The sequence below is a fragment of the Hyaena hyaena genome, unplaced genomic scaffold (assembly GCF_003009895.1).
Source record: "Hyaena hyaena isolate Hyena2069 unplaced genomic scaffold, ASM300989v1 scaffold_577, whole genome shotgun sequence".
NCBI lineage: Eukaryota > Metazoa > Chordata > Mammalia > Carnivora > Hyaenidae > Hyaena > Hyaena hyaena.
In genome coordinates, this window is record NW_024081204.1 from 8,716 (window position 1) to 34,870 (window position 26,155).

Consider the following 26,155-nt stretch of genomic DNA (forward strand, 5'->3'; position numbering starts at 1 on the left):
TTTTGGCTCAGGTCATGATCTCAGGGTTCGTGAGTTTAAGCCCCTTAGCAAGCTTGCTGCAGTCAGCCCAGAGCCCACTTCAAATTCTCTGTCCCCCTCTCTGACCCTACTCCACTCTCCCTTTCTCAAAAATAAACATTTAAAAATAAAATCTTTAAAAAAAAAAGGGGTGGGGCCTGGGTGGCTCATTGGGTTAAGTGTCCAACTCTTGATTTCTGGCTCAGGTCATGATTCCACAACTCATGAAATTGAACCCTGTGTTCCGCTTTCAGCATGGAGCCTGCTTAGGATTCTCTCCCTCCCTCTCTCTACCTCAACCCTCATCAATATAAATAAACTTAAAAAAAAATTTAAACAATTAAAAAAAAAGAATTAATTCCACTTGCCTCTATTTTAGGAGTTCTGGCCAGTGGCAAAATTTAATCAGTGCAAACCAACACAAGACGTTTTTGGGAGTTCAGCCTTGATTCAAAGGTGCAGCAAAGTCCATCTAATCCTAGCATGCAACTATGTGCTGGGGTACAAGTGTGGACAACTGTCCTTCCTGCTGCTGCTGGCAATGTGGTTTTAAGAAAATGAGCAAGAGTCACTGGGTCAGACACTAATCCAAGCTTAAGATGCTGGTGAAAATCAGGGCGACGCTTCCTGTGATAGAGTCCACTGCAAAATCAATGAGCCAAGAAAAGAATTCTGCCATTGTCCATGGTCTACACCACATGAACATAGGTAAATGGTCTCAGGAGTTAACCAGATGTGGATTCAAATTCTACTTCTGCCCCTTACTGCGTCGCTTCGACCAAATCAGCTCTTCTCTGGAAACCTCGATTTCTACTTTGTACAGTAAGGAACAAGAGTACCTTCTCATGGAACAGAGAGTATTAAATGAGAAAATAAAGAAAATACCTGCCACTGACCGCACTTCACCATGGCTCAATGGGTATGGTTGTTACTAATCTTTACACCGGGCAGTTTATAGTAAGGGATGTTTTACATAAACTTGGGAGTTAAACTTAGTGTTCCTGCCTTTCTTGAGATAAAAAATTTCTAAATAGGAGTCTAACCCAAATTATTTTCAATACTTCCGGTTTCTTTTCTCCCCCTGGAGTCTGTGAGGGTTGGAAAGGTTACAAACCCGGACTTCAATGCATTTTTTAAAAACCTCTTTCAGAGTCCTCAGATACCAGCCTGGGGGAGGTGGCTTTCTAATGGAAGAGGCTCACGGAGGGCCCCGCTTCCAACACCTCTTCACAGTGAGTGATCGTTTTCTTGCTATTTAAAAATTTAAGAACCGCTGTTCCAGGACTCTAATGCATTGAAAGTGTTCTCGATTGTTTTCTAAAAGCTTTCTCTGCCTACCGGTTAGAGGCTCTAGAGTAAGCAAGAAGCATTTTCCCCATATTCAGAAAAAAACAAGTCCTAGGTCAAAAACAGATATATCAATGCTTGGATACCAAAAGACCTTGGTTTCCGAGTAAAAAATTTTAAGGAAAACCATAAACCTTCTGAAATTACTTCCCAATTAATAGTATAAAGGGTCAGTCTTCAAATCCTGAACACCGGGAGGGACTTTTGACCGAGGATCCAGGCTGAAACCCTCAAATTCCTCAAAATCTTCAAATGTCTACTATTTACCTTCCACCCTTTCACCATTTTGTATCACTGAAGCATGAATAAATGAAAACGTTTTTTCTCCTTTATTATCTTCCCAGGCCGACGGTGACTAGGGGCAAGAGAGCTCGTGCCTCAGAAACAATAAACAGGGGAGGCCCGTGGCTGGCCCACGCACCGAGCATGACCGCACAGTGGCCCACATGCACTGCTGGACAAGTTCATGCTCTAAACTTGAGCAGCTGAGCTGGAGGAGTGAAAAGTGAGAAGCAAAACGATCATGTTCATAGCAAAATGAGGTAGGGAAGGTACAAATTTTTTCTTTAAAATTACTGAAAGTACTGATGGTTCAGGAAGCATTTAGGAAGAAGCCACCAGAACCACAAAGGTCAACTTAAACATGCCCTGAACCCAGCCATACCTAGATGTTGCACTCTGTTTCAGTCACACACAGCCTTCCCTTGACCCCACAACCTTCCGCCACCACCCTCTCATTTCTCCTTACCCTTCACAGCCAGGCTGCTGAGTCTCCACTCCCCATTCACCCAGCCTCGGTCTGCCCAGCCCTGGGCAACCCCGTCAACACTACCAGTGACCTAAAAATTACCACATCTGCAGAAACGTCAAGGTTGTAGAAGTCTAGGAAATCCTAAAGAACCATGTCAGAATGAAGACTAAAGACACAACTATGAAATGGGTCGGAAGCTTTCACTATAAAGACACTATTCCAACAACTGACAGAATCTAAATGGGCCTCTAGGTGAAGGGATAAATGGCACACAAAGAATACATGTATGTATGTACCATTCTTCCAACAACTACGTATTTGGGGAGGGAACCAGAGTAGGAGCTATTGGAAGACTCTGTCTTATTTAGAAGGCCAAACCGGAACTTCACATCACTTTCCAAGACACATGAGCGACTACGTGCACAATTTTAGTGAAATTCTGGCATGGGTGGTAGAAACACTTTGCACAGTGTTTTTGTTACCCTGGGATATAGCATACAACTGAGATTCAGAACAAGTGTTTTTCCTGGTAGAATGAAAGAAAGGAAGTGGCCTAAAATCTTTTCTATGCTAAAATAAGTCACCCAAGAAGATAAACTATTTTAATTCAATCAAGAGCCCAAGAGTGAAATGAAAGAGAGGTGTGTATCCCTTTACTTAGAAACAATAGGCCATTGTTAATCTAGGGCTGAAATGGCTGGAAAACCAGGTCTCGGACAGTCTGGACTCTGTAAAGGACTTAGGTAAAGCAAGTTGGAGAAAAGTCCTATGTAGCAAGACCATCTCCTAAAATGGACTAAGTCTTGGATGAACTGTTACACAGTAAATAATTCCATATAATTTTTTTTTAATGAGAGAAAGCATGTGAGCTTGGGAGAAGGGCAAAGGGTGAGAGAGAATCTCAAGCAGGCTCTGCACTAAGTGGGGCTTGATCCCACAAGCCAAAATCAAGAGTCGGACACTCAATCGACTGAGCCACCCAGGTACCCCTTAAAACCATGTTTTAATCCCTGAACTCCCCCTTGAGCCATGCTACAACACTGCAAAGTCAGTGATTAATTGCATGAATTCCAAGTACTACTTTTTTCTCCTTGCCTGGATGGAGTCAGTATGTTTTACTAAAGAGCAAATTTACAGTTGATTAGGTGAAGAGTCAAGAGTATTCTTCCATGGATCTTTCTATCACTGTGTAAGTTTTCCTAAACATAAATCTATACAATGAGATCTCAATATAAAACCAAGGAAAAAAAGTACTAATCAAGAAGGAAAAAAGAGGGGCACCTGGCTGGTTCAGTCAATTAAGGATCTGACTTCAGCTCAGATCATGATCTTGCCCGTTTCTCCACATCCTCGCCAGCATCTAGAGTTCTCTGATTTGCTCATTTTAGCCACTCTGACTGGCGTGAGGTGGTATCTCAGTGTGGTTTTGATTTGTATTTCCCTGATGAGGAGGGATGCTGAGCATCGTTTCATGTGTCTGTTGGCCATCTGGATGTCCTCTGTGGAGAAGTGTCTGTTCATGTCTTCTGCCCATTTCTTCACTGGGTTGTTTGTGTTTCGGGCGTGTAGTTTGGTGAGCTCCTTATAGATTCTGGATATTAACCCTTTATCTGATATGTCATTTGCAACTATCTTTTCCCATTCCGTTGGTTGCCTATTAATTTTCTGGGTTGTTTCCTTGGCTGTGCAGCTTTTAATCTTGATGAGGTCCCAACAGTTTATTTTTGCTCTTGATTCCCTTGCTTTTGGGGATGTGTCAAGTAAGAAGTTGCTGCGGTGGAGGTCAAGGAGGTTGTTTCCTGCTTTCTCCTCTAGGGTGTTGATAGTGTCCTGTCTCACGTTCAGGTCCTTTATCCATTTGGAGTTGATTTTTGTGCATGGTGTGAGAAAATGATCTAGTTTCATTCTTCTGCATGTTGCTGTCCAATTCTCCCAACACCATCTGTTAAAAAGGCTGTCTTTTTTCCATTGGATATTCTTTCCTGCTTTGTCAAAGATCAGTTGGCTGTATACTTTTGGGTCCACTTCTGAGTTCTCAATTCTGTCCCATTGGTCTATGTGTCTGTTTTTGTGACGATACCATACTGTCTTGATGATGACAGCTTTGTAGTAGAGGCTGAAGTCTGGGATGGTGATACCTCCCGTTTTGGTTTTACTTTTCAGTATTACTTTGGCTATTCGGGGTCTTTTGTGGTTCCATACAAATTTTTGGATAGTTTGTTCTAGCTTTGAGAAGTATGCTGGTGCAATTTTGATTGGAATTGCATTGAATGTGTAGAGTGCTTTAGGTAGTAATGACATCTTAACTATATTTATTCTTCCTATCCATGAGCATGGAATGCTTTTCCATTTCTTTGTGTCTTCTTCAATTTCCTTCATAAGTTTTCTATAGTTTTCATCATACAGATCTCTTGTATCCTTGGTTAGGTTTATTCCGAGGTATTTTATTGTTTTCTGTGCAATTGTGAATGGGATCAGTTTCTTGATTTCTCTTTCTGTTGCTTCATCATTGGTGTATAAAAATACAACCGATTTCTGTACGTTGATTTTGTACCCTGCAACTTGTGTCCATCAACAGATGAATGGATCAAGAAGACGTGGTTTATCTATACCATGGAATACTACATGGCAATGAGAAACAATGAAATCTGGCCATGTGTAGCAACATGGATGGACCTTGAGGGTGTTATGCTGAGCGAAATAAGTCAGGCAGAGAAGGACAAATATCATATGTTTGCACATATAGGAGGATTAGGAGGAACTCGACGGAGGAACAAGGGGGAGAAGAAGGGCGGAAATGGTGGGGGAAAGGGAGAGAGGCTAACCATGAGAGACTCTTGAATGCTGACAAAAACTGAGGACTGATGGATGTGGGGGGGAGGGGGGGGATGGGCATGGAGGAGGGCACTTTGGGGATGAGCACTGAGTGTTATGTGGAAACTAATTTGACAATAAACTATTTGTAAAAAAAAAAAAAAAAAAAAAAAGATCATGATCTTGCTCTTAGTGAGTTCAAGCCCTGCATCCGGCTAGCTGCTATCAGCAAGGAGCCCAATTCATATCCTCTGTCTCCCTCTCTGTGCCTCCCCTGCTCTGTCTCTCTCTCTCTCAAAAATAAATAAACATTTTTTAAAAAGGGGGAAAAAAAGATACTTTCTAAATGAAAATACAAGTTAAAAGTACTTAGAGGAGTCCAGTAGGCAATACAGTTAAGTATACCAAGGAATAATTAGGCTGCAAAACACTCATAAGGTTTTAAAAAGGGGGAGGAGGGAGGCTCTGGGTCTCACTCTTGATTTTGGCTCAGGAATTGATCTCAACAGTTCATGAGATCAATCCCCACATCAGGCTCTGTGCTGACAGCACAGAGCCTACTTGGGATTTTGTCTCTCCTTCTCTCTCTGCCCTCCCTGCCATTTGTGTACTTTCTCTCTCAAAATAAATAAAATGAGAGAGAGAGGAAGGGAGGGAGGGAGACCGTGTACATCTCAGTATTTGCACTTTCCCACCTGGATCAGGTAGATGGGAAAAATGCCCACTCCACCCCAACCTGCCTGGCCCCATCTCGTCCCATCCCAGAGATCCTCAGAAGATGTAACATACCAAGGCGAATTCACATTCCAGAAGCATTCACACAGGAAGACATTCTATTTGTTAACAAAACCCATTCAATAGATAACTAAACCATTCATCTTTAGGTCTGTGAAACTGGGATGACACATAGGGCACATTTCTTATTTTTATTTCAACATTTAAAATATTCACAGATGGAGTATTATATTCATTGACATCTCCATGGAAGATGTACCGAACAAAGCATACAGGTTATTCCACAATTCCAAAATTACATATTTGTGACTGTGTGAATGTTTACCCCTAGACTTTATCCAGAAAATACCGCTTAAAAAAAAAAAAAAAAACTAAGTTTTTTCACTGGATTAACTTCTATAAAAAGCAAATAGCGGAGATTTTGAGGAGATACCTAAATATTAGCCAGTGCTTTTTCAAATTTTCAAACTTTTATAATGCTCTTCTGACATAACTCTGTCAGGAACACTTAAGTGACACCCAATTCTTTCTCTTTTCCCCTTAGCAGCCAAGCCAGGATGTACATACTTTTTTTCCTAAGTCTTTTTTTCCTATGTAGAAATAGGCACATCATCACAGCAACTTGACTAGCTAATGAGGTAGGAGTATTCTTCAAAAGCATTTATGAAGCAAAAGAGAATAATCTAATTATTACGATTTTTTCTTTTTTAGTGGTTGTTCTTTAAAACGCCAAGGGCATTGGAAATCGGTCAAATGCTACTTATACTTTAAAATACAAAGAGGGAAAACCCCATCAGAAACACCCTGCTACAGCTACACTCGGATCTGGCATTAATTAAATCCATTCTGGCATCGCAAAGTAAGAAACTACTGCCTCAAAATGCCAAGCCTTCTTCCTGGAAGAAATCTGACCAGGAAGGTAAGTTTAAACAGAAAATATTAGTCCCTTATCTTCTCTTTTCAGTATAGCTAATTGGTCTCTTCTTTTAAACCTAGTTCTCATTGTTTCCTGCGCCCAAAAAAAGACAAATAATTTCTCTGTACTGCATATCCAGTAAGATTTAAATGAATTTAGCAGTCAACCTATAAAATTCTGCCAGGGAAACTCTCCTTACATGAAGGTTTTAATGACATAATGATATACAGCTAGAAATTGCCTAGATAGATGTCAACACCACCTCTGTATTAGCAGATTGTTTCAAAATGCACACACCCTGAATTCATATATACCTGGGAAATCTACGCGTTATTCCTTCTGCAACTATACCAAAATCAAAATTCTGTTTCTAACTATCCTTTCTGTATACATAGTAAGGAATACTTTCCAAATTCACCCAATTGAGTTAACAGAACACATTTATATTCCCAAATAAGGGGAAAGCTATCAATCAAGTATGATTTGTCTAAAACACCATTTTGAACATTTTTAGTACCTACTATTTGGAGGCTAAAATACCAGAAGAGAGGATTTATTTCCCCAATTATGCACCTATTAGGGTTACTGCTAAAAGCACTACAAAAACCATCTAAAAAATGTAAAAACATACTTAAAACAGAACAGCTGCCAGAAAAAAATTTAGTAACTGTACGTGTCCTGGCAGCGAGTTTCAAAATCAAGTCCTTGACAATTCTACTATAAAGCGTTTTAGATGCAGTAATCAAACTTGGTATAATAGTGCAACTCTCTGATATGGCAGTAAACCATTTAAAATTAGCTACCAAAAATACCTAATTTGTTAACAAGAATTTTTATAGGTCTTTAAACATTTCTTTTACTAGTCCATTTAGAACTGTGTCCTATCAATGTGATCAAAATATGCGTTATCACTTAGTGTGAAGAGAATTCCTTCCCCTTCACTGCCACCTTCTCCAATTTCAGTTCTAGCTCCTTTACATTCTTTTCCTAAGGCACACCGTGCCCTATTTATTGCTACAAAGCTCCTGAAAACTGTGCCTCAGTCTAGGTCTGCTTTACCACTATGGCTCAGCGAAAATCAGAGTACTTGGTAACACTTAGTAACAGTAAGTCTAGAATACTACTGGTCCAGGAGATAAAACTGCAAAAAGAACCAAGCCTACTAAGAAAAGGCCAATAAGAATATGCTCGATCTACTCTTTCCTCCAAACTCGACCACATGTCTATGACAGTAACGCTCAGTGAGATCTCTGGTTCTATATAATCCATTCTCCATGTTACAAAATAAAATGTTAGGCCAATAAGCTTTCACAATTTTTATTAAATCCTAATCTAATATAACAGTATCTAATTTTATAGACATCATCCCACGGTGAACATGTTTAATAAGTGAAAGCAAATCAGACATCTAAGTCATTATTCTCTGCAGACTAAGCAATAAGGTAACTACACAAAACACTACAGGTAACAACATACACTTACTTGTTCAGTTTTCATACAAGCCATGTTTTTTTTTATCAAACTATATCTCCTAATATTTAATACAGTAGAATTAGTGATTGTAGCTCTCATATAATATTTTAATTACAAGTACCTTATTGAGATAACATTTTGACAGTTTCACTGACTTTCCAAATTAGTATAATATATTCAAGAAAAAGAGCAAAACGTGAAATGAAAACTGAACATGACAAGTTAAGTTACTAAGGGCAAATGAAATAAAAGAAGGGGAAAGTGAAGTATCACTGGGGTGGAAAAATACAACAAGTCTAGACATTGGGCTGGAAGAGAACAGATCAACTATGGATTTCACAAGTCAGAGTTTATAAATTCAATGCAATACAAGTCCTTTTGAATGTAAAAGCCAAGTTGAAACTAACAGATCTATAAACTGTTACTTTTGGCCTTAAACAGTACCAACTCTTTTGATCAAAAAAGGCCACAACAGTTAAGATTGTATTACTTGATTTTATTTTACACTAGGTGGCGGGCACAAAGCAATCCTCCTTAATAAAGTTGACAATTAGCTTCACTCAGAACATCTTTAATAATGCACATTAAAAAAAAAAGTATTCATCTTACAAATTGTTCTGCAATCCAAATATACAATAGCTTGGAAAACAACATTTAGAAAACAAAAGCCAATGTAAAAAGACAGATTAAAACAACTAGAACAGTACAGGTTTTATATGGCTCTGATTTTACAGTTTTCTTACTGCATCATCAATGTCAGAAATCTGTTCCTTCAGCTGGGTCCATTGCTCAGGATTTAAAGAAATACCTAAAACAAAGTTTTAAAAATTAAAAGTTGAAACTCTATTTAAGCTTTCTTCATGATTTTATTTCCAACTAAAATACTGCTTTATCAACAACTGTCACTTTGAATGGCACAATGAAACCATAGCAAGAGTCAAATCTCTTACTTTGTTAATTACAGATTCATCACAATTACCTGAACCAAGACCAGTTGCCTATCCAGTTTTACGTCCAACACTGTATCCTGCGCAATACTTACTAGACCCCGTGAGGACAAATGATGTGAAGATGTGTCTCACAAGCTAATCTGCTAGCTTGCAAGCTTGCAAACTAGCAGGCTAAGTGGCCAGGTCCAGATTTTGTATGTGACACGCCATCTCTATATCCAGTTGGTCCCAACATTTGCTCAAAATTTTTACAGGAACTCAAGGTGAATGACTTTGTGCTGCGTGCTTCCAGAAACCTTCATTTCACTTTGGAAAAATTCCTTGGGACGTGACCCACACAGGACTTCTCAGAAGGTACATACGATTCTGTGATCAAGCTGTCAGGATTCCTGTCACTGCCTCCCAATCACTAATGTCACCTTCAAAAACTGACAAAAACTGACATTACCTCTGAGCCTCAGTCTCCTCACCAGTAAAATAGTATTTACACCTCAAAGGGGGGTTGTGAACCAATACATTGGCCAATCTCAATAAAGAGCTTAGTGTATCACCGGCACACAAGTAAACACTTCAAATGTTACTTAATAACATGTCTTTCCTATCTAAGATCTGAAAGTATGAACAGAAAGTATTTAAACTTAGAACTTCCAAAGTTCTAATACTTGACCCATGTAAACAGAGAAATAAACTAGAACTGGAAGAACGAGTGTATTTCTAAGAAAAGTGCTGGGGGGCCATGAAACTGCAAGGAAGACAGAACAACAGGAGTCAACACCTTGGAAGGGCTTTAAGCTGATCAAATTGTTTTAGTAAACATTTGCAGAAACAAGAAATGTGGCACTGGCCACAATGAAATAACTGGAATGAGCCAGAAATGGTCTGAACAAGAAACTGTTAACGGGTATGAAAACAAAGGTTAGGTTTAGCAAACCAAAAATCTGCATGAAGCAAACAAGTGACAAACAAGCAGAGTAAAGATAAGGAGGCCTTTTTTGATTAGGATCTAAGTAACCTATCAACCTAAAGCAGCTACCTACCCAAATACAGGAATTTATGCTAGTCCACAAATGTTCTCTAGCTATAAATTTGGTGAAAAAACACAGTATGCTTTTCTATGAGGCTGATATGCTTGGGACTGGATGCAGTACAAACTGAAAGAGGACAAAGACCTCTCCCCCCTTGAAAGCACACCCCCCCCCCCTTTAGGAATATGCTTTAAGAGATGCACCAAAAAGAAAAACTGTAAACCAGAATTTTTCATCCCGAACTTTACAATTTCTCATAAGTGCCTACTACTTAAGAATTCAGACAAAAAAAAAAAAAAAAAGTTTAAGTTATAGCCAAGCAGGGGCGCCTGGGTGGCTCAATCAGTTAAGTGTCCAACAGCTCAGGTCATGATCCTGCAGTTCAAGGGTTTGAGCCCCACATCAAGCTCTCTGCTGTCAGCGCAGAACCCATTTCAGATCCTCTGTCTCCCTCTCTCTCTGGCCCTCCTCCCCCTCCTCAAAAACCAATAAACATTTAAAAAAAAGTTATATCCTAACAAATTAGCAGCCAAATGAAATGATATTAAGGTATTCTTTTTTTTGGAATTTAGTCCAAAAGTTATTTAAGACAGGTGACTGAAATAAGAGTCATGTCCACAAAGACTACAGAACAATCAACTAAATGAGGATCTTCCCAATGCACTGCCAGCACGATTTCAATTTCAAGTAAGACAGGTTACTTAGATAACCTTTAGTTTGGTCCTAATATTAGGACAAAATTCAGGAAATTAAATCTCACCTTTTCTTCCTGGTTTCATTTCACCTTCTGGATCCATCCAATATTCTCTAATATCAATTAGGACTTTCCCTTTAAAGTCTCGAACACTGACATACCTCATTTTCCCAATCTGCAAAAGAAACAAAAATATAGAAACGTATTCATTTCAAGAGTGATGTCCATATTTATATTTATATCAAAACTACAATCAAAGGAAATGTCACTCTTAAGAAATCTTTCCTGGGGCGCCTGGGTGGCTCAGTCAGTAAGCTTCCGACTTCAGTTCAGGTCACAATCTCGCGGTTGACAAGTTTGAGCCCCACATCGGGCTCTGTGCTGACAGTTCAGAGCCTGGACTCTGCTTCAGATTCTGTGTCTCCCTCTCTCTCTGGCCCTCCCCTACTCGTGCTCTGTCTCTGTCTCAAAAATAAACATTAAAAAAAAGGTTAAAAAAAAGAAATCTTTCTTAAAGAAAAAAGATGGAATTAAGTGAAGTATATATATTTTTTCACCCTTCCAAGCATTTTCACATTAAACGAATCAACAGTAAAACAGAGAAACACTATGGAAAATAGTATGGAGATTGCTCAAAAAAATTAAAAACAGAACTAATATATGATCTAGCAATGATCCAGGAGCCCCACTTCTGGGTATGTACCTAAAAAAAAATGAAAGCAAGGTCTTAAGAAAGTATTTATTTGCATACCTATGTTCACAGCAGCATTACTCAGAGCACCCCAAAGATGGAAGCAACCCAAATGTCCATGGTCAGATGAATGGATAAACTAGATGTGTTATATACATACAATGGAGTATTAGCCTTAAAAAAAAAAAAAAAAAAGGGAAATCTTAGGGGCACCTGGGTGGTTTAGTTAGGTAAGTGTTAAGCACAGAGCCTGCTTAGGTCTCTCTCTCTCTCTCTCTCTCTCTCTCTCTCTCTCTCTTTCTCTCTCTCTCTCAAAAATAAATAAATAAACATTAAAAAAAAAATTCTCTCCCTCTGCCCCACCCTGCTCACGCTTTCAAAAAAAATTAAAAGAAAAAAAGGAAATCCTGTCACAGGCTACAACACGGATGACCTTGCTGACACACACTAAGTGAAATAAACCACTCAAGAAAGATACATGCTTTATGATTCCACTTATAAGAAATGCCTATGCGGGGGAGGGGGGGATGGGCATGGAGGAGGACACTTGTGGGGATGAGCACTGAGTGTTATGTGGAAACTAATTTGACAATAAACTATTTGTAAAANGGCATGGAGGAGGACACTTGTGGGGATGAGCACTGAGTGTTATGTGGAAACTAATTTGACAATAAACTATTTGTAAAAAAAAAAAAAAAAAAGCTGTCAATAAAAGAAACCAAATCCTCAGAGGAAAAAAAAAAAAAGTCTGGAAACTTGACCTTTACTGAAACAAACAAACAAACAAAAAATGCCTAGACTAGTCAGATTCAATGGGTAGGGGGAGGAGGGGGAAAGGGGAGTTGTTATTTAAGTTTTACAAAATGAAAAGTTCTGGAGATCTATTTCACAATGATATGAACATACTTAACACGACTATATGCTTAAAAATGGTTAAAATGGCAAATTCTACGTAAAGTCTTTTTTATTTTTTACCATAATAAAAATCATTAGAAAGCAAAATTTTGTAGTACCAACTACAACCAGTAGGAATCCACAGACTCCAGTAGCAACAAACCATTCTAAGAATGCAGAGATGTAGTCAACAGTTAACTTGAGAAAGGCTTGGCCTGTTAGACATTCATTTCAAATAACATCTTTAATACACTTCACCTACAGTCTCAAAGTAAGAACTTAAAACTACCCACAGAAAATTATTTTTCAAAAACCTTACACTGTGCTTAACAAACTACAAATTGCACAGAGAAGGAAAGGAATTTACTCAACAAAGTGTGTGTGAGCAGGATGTCTCCCGCTGCTGTAATATACTATCTAGCACTTAAACTAAGGAGTCACACTTTCTGATCAAAGCTGTTAACACCTGCCCATCTCTTACTCATTCTGAAACTACTCTTCAAGCTTACTGACTAAAAGCCAGCTGTGATTTTTGTGCTTAGAACACATCAACATGTAGAGATTTGGGGTTCGGCTATGTTCCTTTCCCTTTGGACCTGGATCCCTTGATTATTAAATAATCCTTTTTATTGGGACACAAGTATTACTGTAGTAGAATCACAGCTGTGCTGACCCAGTACATATTAATGGCTTCCATGTTGCCTACTCCTCTTAGACTTCTTTTTCTAGTCTCAGCTAGGTCTTGTTCATTCTCCTTTGGTTATTATTTTCAAGATTCTTGTCCTGCTGGCGTAACCCTAATTCCATGGCATGCCCCAGGCTTTATGGAGAAAATGAAGTCCACTGGATACAAGTAAGTGCCTTCAAATCTCTCTTCTCTGTACTCACAGCATTATCAGTTCTTAACTTCTTTACTTTGTCTATCCCATTTCTTGCATATGCGCTCTTTCCCATTTCACTGGCTTCACACCTAACATGCTCATTCCCTTCTTCTAGAAAACATTTTTCCCTAACCTGCATTTTATAAACTTTCTCCGTGTTTCCCTATTTCCTTTATTGCTAAAATTTGAAAGGAGAGAAATACTATTTCTTGCTAATTAAATTCCCACTGCCTACTCTAAATTAGTCACCAGTGATCTTATGGTCACGTTAAATGGCTTATTTTTTAATCAGTCTTCTTGAAACCCCCGAGTGCCTATCATACTGCGTTCCCAGTAAACTGTTTTAATGGATAAATGAAATAAGACCAGAATAATTATTATAGTGGAACTGTTCATTGTGATTTACCATACGCAATTACTAACTCTAAGAATATCTCTATGGGGGGAGAAATTAGTTCAACCTCTATCTCACACCATATACAGAAAAACTAAACCATTTCTACATGCATCACAGACCTAAACACATAGGTTAAAACTATAAAAATTGCTAGGAAAAAAGAAGTGGCAAAATTTTTGTGACCTAGAGGTAAGTACTGAAGCAGGTCTTAGAAAACAAAGGTATTAACCAAAAAAGAAAAAAAATTGACAAAAATGAACTTAATAAAAATTATTTTTTTTTTTTAATGTTTATTTATTTTCAGAGAGAATGCATGCACACAGAAGGGCGGGGGGTGGGAGGAAGGGTGGTGAGCAGAGAGACGGAGAGGGAGAGAAAATGAACCAAGTAGACCCCAAGCACAGTGCAGAGCCAGACACAGGGCTTGATCTCTCAACTGTGAGTGAGATCATGACCTGAGCCAAAATCAAGAGTTGGATACTCAACCTACTGAGCCACCCAGGAATCCCCAAAATAAAAGCTTTCTGAAAATGCTTAAAAGAATTTGGGGCACCTGGGTGGCTGAGCCAGTTAAGCATCTTAGATTTCAGTTGAGGTCATCATCCCAAGATCGTGAGATGGAGCCCCACATCGGGCTTGGCCCTGACCATGGAACCTGCTTAATATTCATTCATTCATTCTCTCTCCCTCTCCCTCTCTCTCTCCCCACCCACTGCCCCTCTCCCTCATGAGCTCATACTCTCTAAAACAAAAAGTAAGCATTTTTTTTAAATGCTTAAGAAAATTAACAGACAAACCACAGACCTAAACAAAATGTCTACTACATTTACATCTGACAAAGAACTTGTATCTAAAATAAAGAATTCTTTCAACTCAATAAAATCAAATGACCTTTTTTGTTTTTTAATGGGCTAAAAACAGTTGAACAAAATCTTCCAATAAAGGAAGATGCTGGACAGCAACGCAAGGTAAAGCTATAAGGAGCTCCCACTATACATCCATTAACTTCTTTATGTGAAGAGAACGAGAGACTGACAAAACCCAGCGAGGACGTGAAGCTACTAGAGTCTCACACATTGCTGGTGGGTGTGTAAATGGCACAGCTACTACAGAAAATGGTTTGACAGTTTCTTATGAAGCTAAACATACACTTAGCCCCAGTGAATGCATCTGATATTTACCCAAAAGGAAAAAATATCTACAAAAAGACCTGTACAAGAATGTTCCCAGAAGCTTTATTCCTAACAGCCCCAGACTAGATAGAAACAACCCAAATGTCTATCCAAAGTGAACAGGGGCACTTGGGAGGCTCAGTCAGTTAACCATCTAACTCTGTTTCAGCTCAGGTCGTATCTGACGGTTCGTGGGTTTGAGCCCCACATGACTCTGCACTGACGGTGTGGAGCCTGTTTGGGTTCTCTCTCTGCCTGCCCCCCCCCCGCCCCCCGTTCTCTCTCTCAAAAACAAATAAATAAGCATTAAAAAAAAGGAACAAGGGCACCTGAGTGGCTCAGTCAACTTCGGCTCAGGTCATGATCTTGCAGTGTTTGGGTTCGAGCCCCCATGTTGGGCTCTGTGCTGACAGCTCAAAGCTCTAGAACCTGCTTCAGATTCTGTGCCTCCCTCTCTCTCTGCTCCTCCCCCACTCACACTCTGTCGACATCTCTCTCTCTCAAAAAGAAACATTAAAAATTGTTTTTAAGTAATTAATTTTAAAAAGGGAGTGGATAAACAATTTGTTGTATAATCCTACGTGGAATTCCACTCAGCAATAAAAAGGAACAATCTGATAAAAGAACCGGCCCCAAAATGTTATATTGAGCAAAAGAAGCCAGACACAAAACAATAGAAACTATTTGATTCCATTTATATGAGGTTCTAGAACAGGCAAAATAAATCTCTATTTACAGAAATCAGATTAGTTACTTAGGCAAGGGGATGACTGCAAAGAGAAGCCAGGAGGGAGCTTCCTGGGGGAATGGAAATGGCCTCACTACAAGCGTACATACAGTGACCACAGCTGACCAAGTTATGCTTAATGTGTGCCCTTCATTAAATTGTATCTCAATGAAGTTTATTTAAAAAAGAAAGGAACTTGCCCAAGAGTCACCTCTTCCTTGAAGAGAAATGAATAAAGCTCACAAACTCTTATAACCACTCCCCTCAAAAACAACAAGGAGAAGGCAATAGTGTACGGATAGAATTATTAAAGTAGAAAGAATAAAGATCTGTATAATTACATGTTACGAGGCAATAAAATCAGATGACAAAATGCATATAATTTTACATGCATATAATGTGGAATTTAACAAGAGGAAAAAAGGTACAACATAGAGAAAACTGATTCTTTTATTTTTTTGATTCCCTTCTTTGGAGATCTGATAAAGGTTGTGAGTAATTCCTTCATATACAAAAAATTTCAAATAAAATATTAATAAAATTATCAAACCATTATTATAAATAAAAATGAAGCTCTGATTTTATATTATACAACCAACGTATTCTACTGTGCTCTAAGGCAATTAAAATTCAGTATTACCACCAAAATACTTTTTAATGGCCAAAATACTATTTCAAGGAAAAGGCTGTAATGGCAACAAAAGTCAAGATTATCTTGCCTGTCACTACTAAGGTCTGTGAAAAGTCACTTTGGAAATAAAACATACGGTTCTTCCTAGAGGAACCAAGAGGCACTTTCAAAAGAGTGAGGAGTCTTACAGCTTTATGAGACTCAGGAAGTTTTCCACATATGAGGTTTTACAAATTGAACCCATTTTTTGTGATGAGATGACCACCCCCTAAAAAAAGATCTGGTTTTTCCCAAACGGCTCTAACATAATAGAATATCTAAATGTGGGTCCTGGTTTCTTCAATAGACAAGATAAAATCCATTAAAATGCCACAGAGGCTTTCATTAGACAAAGGCAGGCACATGGTGAACAAGAACTGATCAGAGAAAGTCCAATATAGATAGCTGCCCAAATCCTCAAAAGTTTTTACCATTATTGTGAACATTAAGTTAAAATATTCCATTGCAGGGGGCGCCTGGGTGGCTCAGTCGGTTAAGCGTCCAACTTCGGCTCAGGTCAGGATCTCACGGTCCGTGGGTTCAAGCCCCACATCAGGCTCTGTGCTGACAGCTCGGCCTGGAGCCTGCTTCAGATGCTGTGTGTGTCTCTCTCTCTTTCTCGCTCTCTCTGTCCCTATCCCGCTCATGCTCTGTCTTGGTCTCTCAAAAATAAATTAAAAAGTTAAAAAAAAAATAGGACAGTACAGCACTTCATTCTCCACAAAAGGAAGGGCTAGGTAAGGAAGGTTGCTTCTCTCGCAGGTTCCACATTTCATTCTGACCCTTATGGAAACTTCCCATAGCACTCTGATAAAATTCCAACAGTGCACGACCTGGCCCTTCACCCTCCGTACCTACCAGATCTATCTACGTTCTCAACCAGGTTTCCTAGGCTCCAGCCACAAACTATCTGCACAAGTCTCTCTACTTAGGAAAGGATTCCCTCTTCCGTACACTTCACATGACTGGCTCCTCCTCCTTTATGTCTTAAGCTTCAAACGTCACTTCTTTAGAGAAAAGTTCCCAGAGCACCTTCTCTCTGATAATAACCTACCCTTTTATTTCTCAACCCTTAATAGAACTTAATTATAAATATATGTGTATATATATATACGTACACACACACATACATATGTTTATTAGTGTAATATTTGTCCCCATGAATTTGATGAAACTAGAGATCACGTCTACTTGGAGCATTCCTGCTTACCCAGAACTTAGCAAGGCTTGATGAAATACAAACAACAGTAAGCATTGAAACTTAGTATCTACTCAAAGAAATGAGGGCCCTTTCATAATTCTTCCTTACATATAGTGACTTATATTCTCTATCAAATTAGTCTGCTCCCATAAGCTATAGATAAGTCAGAGGACTAAAATCTATAACTAAATAATCCACCTACAATTTGTCTACATTTTTAGTATTTTTTTAAATATTTATTTATTTTTGAGAGAGAGAGAGACAGTGTGAACAGGGGAGGAGCAGCGAAAGAGGGAGACAAAGAATCCAAAGCAGGCTCCGAGCTGTCAACACAGAGCTCGAGGCGGGACTTGAACTCACAGACCATGAGATCACGACCTGAGCTGAAGTCAGAAGATTAACCGACTGAGCCACCCAGGTGCCCTGTAACTTTTTAGTATTTTTTAACAAAAAATGTGTACATTTAAGGTGTACCATATGAAGATGTGATTTATTCTTAATGAAATGATTACTAGTCAAAATAATTAACGTATCATTTCAGTTACCATTTTTTGTATGATCACTGCACCTGAAATCTACTCTTTTAGCATATTCCATGTTCAATACAGTATTAAGTATAACCATCATATGTCTGTTTTTTTATTCACACATACAACTAGCAAAAAGTGAGTAAAAATATCCAACTTCTATTTTCCCATTCTAACCTTAATCCTGACACTGTCTTTCAAGTCCATCAGTAGGTTCAAAATATATATATATCTATTTTATCCATAAAGAACTTACCAAATTTAACACGCAAAAAAAAAAAAAATAATCCAGTGAAGCAATGGGCAGAAGACATGAATAGACACTTTTCCAAAGAAGACATCCAGATGGCTAACAGACACATGAAAAGATGATCAACATTGCTCATCATCAGGGAAATACAAATCAAAACCACAGTGAGATACCACCTCACACCGGTAAGAATGGCTAAAATTAACAATTCAGGGATGCCTGGGTGGCTCAGTCGGTTAAGTGTTCAACTCTTGGTTTCAGCTTGAGTCATGACCTCACAGGTTCATGAGACCGAGCCCTGCCATCAGGCACCACACTGACAGCTCTGAGCCTGCTTCAGATTCTCTCTCTCTCTGCTTCTCCCCAACTTATGCTCTCTCTCAAAATAAAACATTAAAAGTAAAACAAAATTAACAACTCAGGAAACAACAGATGTTGGCGAGAATGCACAGAAAGAGGAACTTTCTTTCTTTCTGCAGAGAATGCGCAGAAAGGAACTTTCACGCTGTTGGTGGGAATGCAAAGTGGTGCAGCTGCTCTGGAAAACAGTATGGAGGTTCCTGAAAATGTACCCTCCCACCCAGCAACTGCACTAGGTATTTACCCCAAAGGTACAAAAATACAGATTCAAAGGGGTACATGCAACCCAATGTTTATAGCTGCACTATCAACAACAGCCAAATTATGGAAAGAACCCAAATGTCCACCAACTGATAAACAGATAAAAGATCACACACACACACACAAATATTAGCCATCAAAAAGAATGAAATCGGGGCACCTGGGTGGCTCAGGCGGTTGGGCGTCCGACTTCGGTTCAGGTCATGATCTCACGGTTTGTGGGTTCGAGCCCCGCGTCAGGCTCTGTGCTGGCAGCTCGGAGCCTGGAGCCTGTTTCATTTTCTGTCTCCCTCTCTCTCTGCCCCTCCCCCGCTCGTGCTCTGTCTCTCTCTCTCACTCAAAGATAATAAACATTAAAAAAAATTAAAAAAAAAAAAGAGTGAAATCTTACCATTTGCAACATTGATGGAACTAGAGTGTATTATGCTAAGCTAAGTAAGTCAGGCAGAGAAAAAGAAATATATTTCACTTGTATTTAAGAACATGAACAGATGAACATAGGGGAAAGGAAAAAATAAGACAGGGAGGAAAATCATAAGAGACTCTTAACGGAGAACTGAAGGTTGCTGGAGAGGAGGTGGGCAGGGGATGGGCTAAATGGGTGATGGGCATTAAGAAGGGCACTTATTGGGATGAGCACTGGGTGTTGCATTTAAGTGATGAATCAATAAATTCTCCTGAAACCCTATATGTTAACGAACTTGAATTTAAATTGAAAAAAAGAAGAAAAATAAATAAAAATAAATACTATCTTATCTAGCACTTAACTAGACACTTCATATGGAGGTACATACATACACATATATATGCACTAGCCTTTTACAGTCAAGTCTTTGCAACCTCATTCTGTCCAACATTTTGGCTTCAACTAATACTTGTGCCCCCTTTTTTTTTTTTTAATTTTTTTTTTTTAATGTTTATTCATTTTTTGAGAGACAGAGACAGAGCACGAGCAGGGGAGGGACAGAGAGAGAGGGAGACACAGAATGTGAAGCAGGCTCCAGGCTCTGAGCTAGCTGTCAGCACAGAGCCCGATGTGGGGCTCGAACCCACAAACGGCGAGATCATGACCTGAGCCGAAGTCAGTTGCTTAACTGACTGAGCCACCCAGGCGCCCCATACTTGTGCCCCCTTCTTGAAAAACTTATCCTTTTCTTGCTTCCATGCTGTACTCTTCCTAATTTCCTTTACCTTCTCTCCCCTACATCACCCTTTTCCTTCCTTCCCATCACCGAGAGGTCTCTAGTCACCTCCTCTTCTCCCTCTTCATGGACTGCTTCATTCCTCTGTCCACTGGTCCTTTCACAGTAATTTCATAATCATCACGATTTCGTCCTTGGGAAAAACCATTTCAGTTTTTATCACCTCAATACAGACATGACCTATAATTACCTAAGAGACCTTACCTGCATCCATTCGGCTCCATTACCTCTCCCTACGAATCCACCTAGTACACAGATGCCAGTAAGAAGTCTAAAACCAGAAGAAACCCAAGGAAAGAAGCTACACTGGTCCTCTCCAAATGATTTTACCAATCCCTGCAGTGAACTCCCGATACTCAACCTTATTCCCCACTATACACAAACAGGGGGCCAATTTCACTAAACTCACTTGCCTCTTCTGTTCTTATCAAGCCCTAACTATGCAGGCCATATCACTGTTGCTTTTCCAATAATACCCAATCCATATTTCACTGCCCAATACTAGACCCATCTCCTTCAAACTGCTTCTTAAATGTGTAGTTCTCAAGCTCTTGTTTTTGATGTCTAGAACTTTAAAATTTTTTTCAATGTTTACTTTTGAAAGAGAGAGAGAGAACGGGTTAGAGGCAGAGAGACGGGGAGACACAGAATCCAAAGCAGGCTCTAGGCTTTGAGCTGTCAGCACAGAGCCTGATGCGGGGCTCAAACTCATGAACTGTGAGACCATGACCTGAGCTGAAGTCGGACACTTAACCAACTGAGCCACCCAGGAGCCCCTGGATGTCTATATAATTTTAAATTCATTGTTTTACATTTAGCCAAACTACAAGCTTTTAGACTTTAACAATAACCTAGTATCATATAAATTACTTTCATTTCTATGAACTTGCTCTCATATTTCAATGAATATCCTTCGTCAAAACGATTATAAGAGACATTAAAAATTATTTTGCAGGATCAGATTATAGTACTTTTAACATTCATCAGATCAAGCCAGATAATAATTCCTCTGGATCTAAGGAAATTACCTGAAACATGTTATCATCTCTGCTGCTGCTGCTTTGCTTAGAGGATGACAGGGCTCTCGAAGTCTCACCAGTCTTTTGCTTCTTTACAGGTTTTTCTGGAGTAACCTGCTTTTTCCGCTTTAACTTGAAAGAAAAACAAGAATAATGGTTAAAGTCTGTACACATAAGGAAAAAAACACATCTCAGGTTCAAACACTTCATGACTCCTTAGGACTTAAATAATCGAAAGATTACATTTATTCATTAGAAGAACAATCCTATATATATACACAGGCAAGTTTCAGTTGACAAGAAAACGATGGGACTAACCTAATATCTAACACAGTGTTTTCAAAATGTGTTCCCAAGAGCCCAAAAGTCACTTCAGGCATCAAAGAGGTAATAACCAGAGAAACAGCTAACAGACCAGGTACCCACATCTGATTTCTTTGGGAAGAAGAAAAAAAAAAAAGACGGGGGTGTGGGTGTGCTGCTTTTGAATAAACTTTTAGAAACCACAAGTCTATTAAGGTTAGTCAGCTACTAATTTATTTTTACAAAGGAAATATATTAATTAGGAAGAATATAACCAACTTATTCTAATCTAGGATATGTTATTTATTCACTGCCTATTCCAAAAGGGAGTCAAATTGACTTTGAAAATTATGAGTATGTGGGGTGCCTGGGTGGCTCAGTCAAAGTGTCTGACTCTTGATTTCAGCTCAAGTCATGATCTCACATTTCATGGGATCAAGCCCCAAGTCAGGCTCTGCATTGAGCATGGAACCTGCCTGGGAATCTCTCTCCCTCTCCTGCCCCTCCCCTGCTCACACAGACGAGTGCATACTCTCTCAAAATAAACAAATTTTTTTAAAAAAAGAAAGAAAAAATTTATGAGTACGCAAATCTAAGAAAGCTATTTTGTACTGAGCATTCTCAAGAACTTCCTCATCACAAAAAAAAAAATCACCAAAGGTGGACAGCAATGTGTTAAACTAATATTCAAAATCAAAACAATATTTTAAATAAGGCAGCATTACTGTAAAAACTTTATACAGCCTCATTCTTAAAACTAGCTAATGCCTATGCAAACTAGTGGAGTTCCCAACCTAAACAGTAGAGGGCAGTCATGTTCCTTTTAGTGGACAGTATAAACTGATGTGTTAAGTCTTACTAAATTAGATGAAGCTAGATAAAATATAATGTACATATATATAACTGAAAAAGTGAATGTATTTAATTTTTTTAAAGTGTATTTATTTTTGAGAGGCAGAGTATGAGCAGGGAAGGGGGAGAGAGAGAAGGAGACACAGAATCTGATGCAGACTCCAGGCTATGAGCTCTCCGCAGAGTGACCAGAGGCTTGAACCCCACAGAGATCGTGACCTGAGCCAAAGTCGGACGCTTATCCGACTGAGCCACCCAGGCGCCCCAAAACCAAATGTATTTAAGTGCTTACAGAATTAAGAATATTATTTGGGACAAATGGCAAAAATCAATTCAGCTCAATAAGCAGAAAGTGACTATTCTTTATATCAGGGCCTGGATACTCCCTAGGGACTGGCACATAAAACTCAATAAAAATGTTAAATGAACATATTAAATTGCCATACCAAATGCAAATAAAAAGTTAAGAGATATTTCCTTCTGGACTACAGCTATGTATGCTCTTTGAGGCCTTATTTCAACCTTTAGGTACTAGGTTCTGTACTTCCCTATAAAGGTCCATCTCCTCCAAGATTCACCCGTAAGTTCTTTTAACTAACTGTCAACTAAACTCAGAGACAGAATTATACAAGCTTCTAGGAAATGAAAAGCTCTGCAGGGCAGGAGCTACAGTGTGGGGCTGCGCAGTTAAGCAGAATGCCCAGCTTCCCGCACAGCTGTCATCTAATGTAGAAAAAGCCTGTCGTCAAAATGGGTAATTTCGTGTTTGCTTTGCTGGGTGTTGATTTAACTAAGAGGAGACCAGAGTAAATAACATTCTAACTTAACATGTACCAAGCCTACATTTTAAGTAACGCTGCTGGGCTGGATAAACATCAATGGCTGAGAAGACTGTCAAAATGGACACCTGCATTCAAAGAGTTCAGGTAATTTAGCTCAACGACAACACACAATACCTACAGATTAGGCAGATTTCCAATTAACGCAAATAGTGGCTTTGGCCTATTTCTAATACTATTCCCCCTACGGAGTAAGGTGGTGGTTCTGCAGGTTTAGTGTTCCTGGAAGTCCTCAGTGGGAGGCTTCTTAAAGTCGGAAGACTTGCTCAAGTCCCATTTAGGGGCCAGGAGTGTGCACGAACAAGTACCCCAGGCACTCTGGTCACGTGGTCCAGAACCATTTGCACTTTCAAAAACAGCCATCCAGGCTCTCCTTTTACCATTCTGACATGCCTTGCTGTCCTTCAGAACTGGATGTGGGCAATAATGCTGAATTAGTAAGTATCACAGAAATGGCTGGTATTAATAGTCACCTTTTTGTCAACCTCACTGTCAGAATCACTGCCGGAAGAGCTTGAAGACACAAGTTCCTTTGACTTAGGCATTCTGAAAGACAAATACATTGTATAAATAATTTACAAATTATTCCATTACCTCCAACTTAATCTCTCCCAAGCAAAAATTCAAGAAGTTCCATGGTTTTACCATTTTGTGATACTGGAATTGTGACGTGAAGCACAATGCTAGAAGTTATACTCTTAATCTATGCTCCTCCAAGTTGAAAATAACACCCAGAACCCAGCAAGGAGAAAGAAGTAAAATGTCACACACATCTCACACTCCTACACCACTTTCTCAAAGCCATTGGGTCTTTTTATACTGCATTTTTGAGAGGTGAGAGGTTTATGGGTAAGATAAATTGCAAGAAGGCAGCTGACAGCAATCTCTGTTAAAACCAGGAAGTAGGAATATTCTCAGTACTGCTTTATATTTTGCACTGAGGAGACCTAACAGAATTATTCACTGCAGGAAATGACCCCATCATTCACACAGCTGGGAGAAGAGCTGTACTATAGATATCCATAGCTAATTCACTTGCCACGATTATCCCATTTTTTCACATTTTATGTATGTTCTTAATGTTCTTTGGCTTTCTGACCATGCCATCAAAATAACAAGCACTCATTCAGAGTTCACAAAGTTATACATAACTTTTAACAATTCATTACATTTTACACTGATTTTCTTCTCTGGCATATAATTAAAATTCTGAAGAATCTGCTTATGGGAGGTACACCACCTCTTCTCAAATTCCTACTATGACCCTAGTTCCCTAGTGCCTCCAGAGGTACATACATAGCCCAGTCCCCTGCTTTCAAGTGGATGTTCACTGAGGGCCTGAGCACAGCCAGAGGGCCTTGTACATCTCCTTTTGCAGCGATTAAAAAAAAGAGCTAAAGCCCAAATTTCAAGGGATTCCAAGGCATGCTGTACCTCTTTTCAACACACTTTATAACACCAAGTGGTAAACTGATTACTAAAATATCTTTTGCTTTCCATCCAAAAAGACTGGGCTCTATTAAATTTTATATACCCTAAAGGGCCCAATATATACAACATAGTCTATTAAACGTTGAATAAAGGGAAAAAGGCCACATTTTCTCCCGAAAAAATAATAAATAATCTAGCTCTCTAAGACTAAACTGGTCTTGACACTGGCATTGAATGTATTCCACAATAGGAGGTCAAGGTAAAAGAAGTGGGCCATCCATTCCAATTGTAGCCACTAATTTCAAAAAGCTCAAACATACCCAACCAGCCATGTTGATTTTAACTGGTAATTTCTTAATGCGAAGAGTAAACTCAGGGAGAACCTACAACGTTCTGAACCATGTCCTATGTACTAATCCTGTTACTGCTCCATTTTTTACATCCTAAACTCCAAAATCAATTTAGGTTTTTTTAAGCTAGCAGCTAATAATGCCAAGAAACATTTTTTAAGAAGTAATTAAATTGAACATACCCTATTTTTTCACTTTGAAACAGTCAAGCATAACTATACGGTCTATTAATAAATGCGGCGGGGGGGGGCGGTGTGAGGGGGGACGGCTAGGATTATTTCAAAGAATGACCTCGTAATTAACCCAAATTATAAGCCCATTCAACAACAAAAAAATCCAAGATAATGGTAACTAAGGTAACTTTGAACTTCTGACAAAATGTATTTTTACTTTTACTTAATGACCCTTTACTGTTCAAAAAGGGGAGGGGGGAGGCAGGCTAGTAATTCAGGCAGGTGATATTAAAAAGCTAGGGTAGACTATATACAAAACGCAACCGAAAAAACGAATCCTCATTCTTTGATGATGGCGTGGAGGATTAGTAAAAACGAGGTGAAGATAAACGTAGACTAAAAGGCACATGAATTCGGTACGACACGAGGGTTAGGAGCACCAACACTGGGAAGGGGATTGCGCGACGCCAGAAAGCTGCTGGAACCTTGGGGCTGGCAACGGCTGGGGCGGGGGGAGACAGGTTGGTCGGAGGGGGCGTGGGAGGCGGCGAAGTGCGGAGGAGACCGTATGGGAAGAGGAGGGACTTGCACCAAGCGCCATTTTCTTCTCTCGAAGCATTAGCTACCCCCAGCACACCACCCGTCCTTCCCCCCAGCCCTCCTCCGACGGGGTCCGCTCTCTCCCTCCCCTAGACAGCCCCCCACCCTGGGGGCCACGGTGAGAGCCCCAGCAGAGCCCTGAGGAGAGGCGGTCTCCGCACGCGCCCCCGCGGTGGCCCGGGCCGCCGCTGCATTGTCCCGAGGGCGCCCCGGCCCCCTCCCCGCAGCTCCCCACCCCGCCCGGCCGCGCCCAGCTGCCCGGGACGGCCGCACTCGCCGCGCCGGAGCCATTCCCGGGAGCCAGCTTCTGGCGCGGAGTGGCCTACAGCGCATGGGGCGCGGGGTCGGGGAAGGAGGAGGTCCAGGGAGGCCGAGGCGGGGAAAGGGGAGGTCTGGCAGCGCCGCCATTTCCCCCGGCCGTCGCCTGTGAACCGGGTAGAGGCCGCAGGCGGCTCGCGGCCCCGCCGGGAGGGTGGGGATCGGCCGGGCAGGGACTCGAAGGGTGGGGGCGGGGTCCCCAGCACTCACGCTCCGCTCTTGCAGCCGAACAGCCTTCTGCTAGCTCGCTTGCAACTGACAGAGAACCGGAAGTGACGAAAGCCAAGAGATGCCGGCCCCGCCCCTCTGGGACT

General features: G+C 40.1%; 1 protein-coding gene across 2 annotated transcripts; it reads right to left on the reverse strand.

The window, feature by feature from the left end:
• Positions 1–5,842: 5,842 nt before the first annotated feature.
• On the reverse strand, positions 5,843–26,155 carry SUB1 (SUB1 regulator of transcription). Of its 2 annotated transcripts, none has more exons than XM_039256417.1 (5): positions 26,052–26,155; positions 23,443–23,515; positions 20,985–21,107; positions 10,790–10,898; positions 5,843–8,862 (listed from the first exon to the last, which is right to left on the reverse strand). In XM_039256417.1, exons 2-5 carry the CDS (start codon positions 23,512–23,514, stop codon positions 8,783–8,785), a joined length of 384 nt encoding a protein of 127 aa, XP_039112348.1. In that variant the 5' UTR covers position 23,515; positions 26,052–26,155; the 3' UTR covers positions 5,843–8,782. The 2 variants fall into 2 exon arrangements, with proteins under 2 accessions (XP_039112348.1, XP_039112347.1); XM_039256416.1 differs by lacking the exon at positions 26,052–26,155 and adding an exon at positions 25,801–25,819.

Bases quoted from the DNA above. Each gene is read 5' to 3' on its own strand.
- SUB1 (XM_039256416.1), bottom strand. The intron at 10,899-20,984 runs GTAATTTCCTTA...TTTCTTTTGCAG, and splicing joins GAGATGATAACATGTTTCAG to ATTGGGAAAATGAGGTATGT. The intron at 8,863-10,789 runs GTGAGATTTAAT...ACTTTGTTTTAG, and splicing joins AATGAAACCAGGAAGAAAAG to GTATTTCTTTAAATCCTGAG.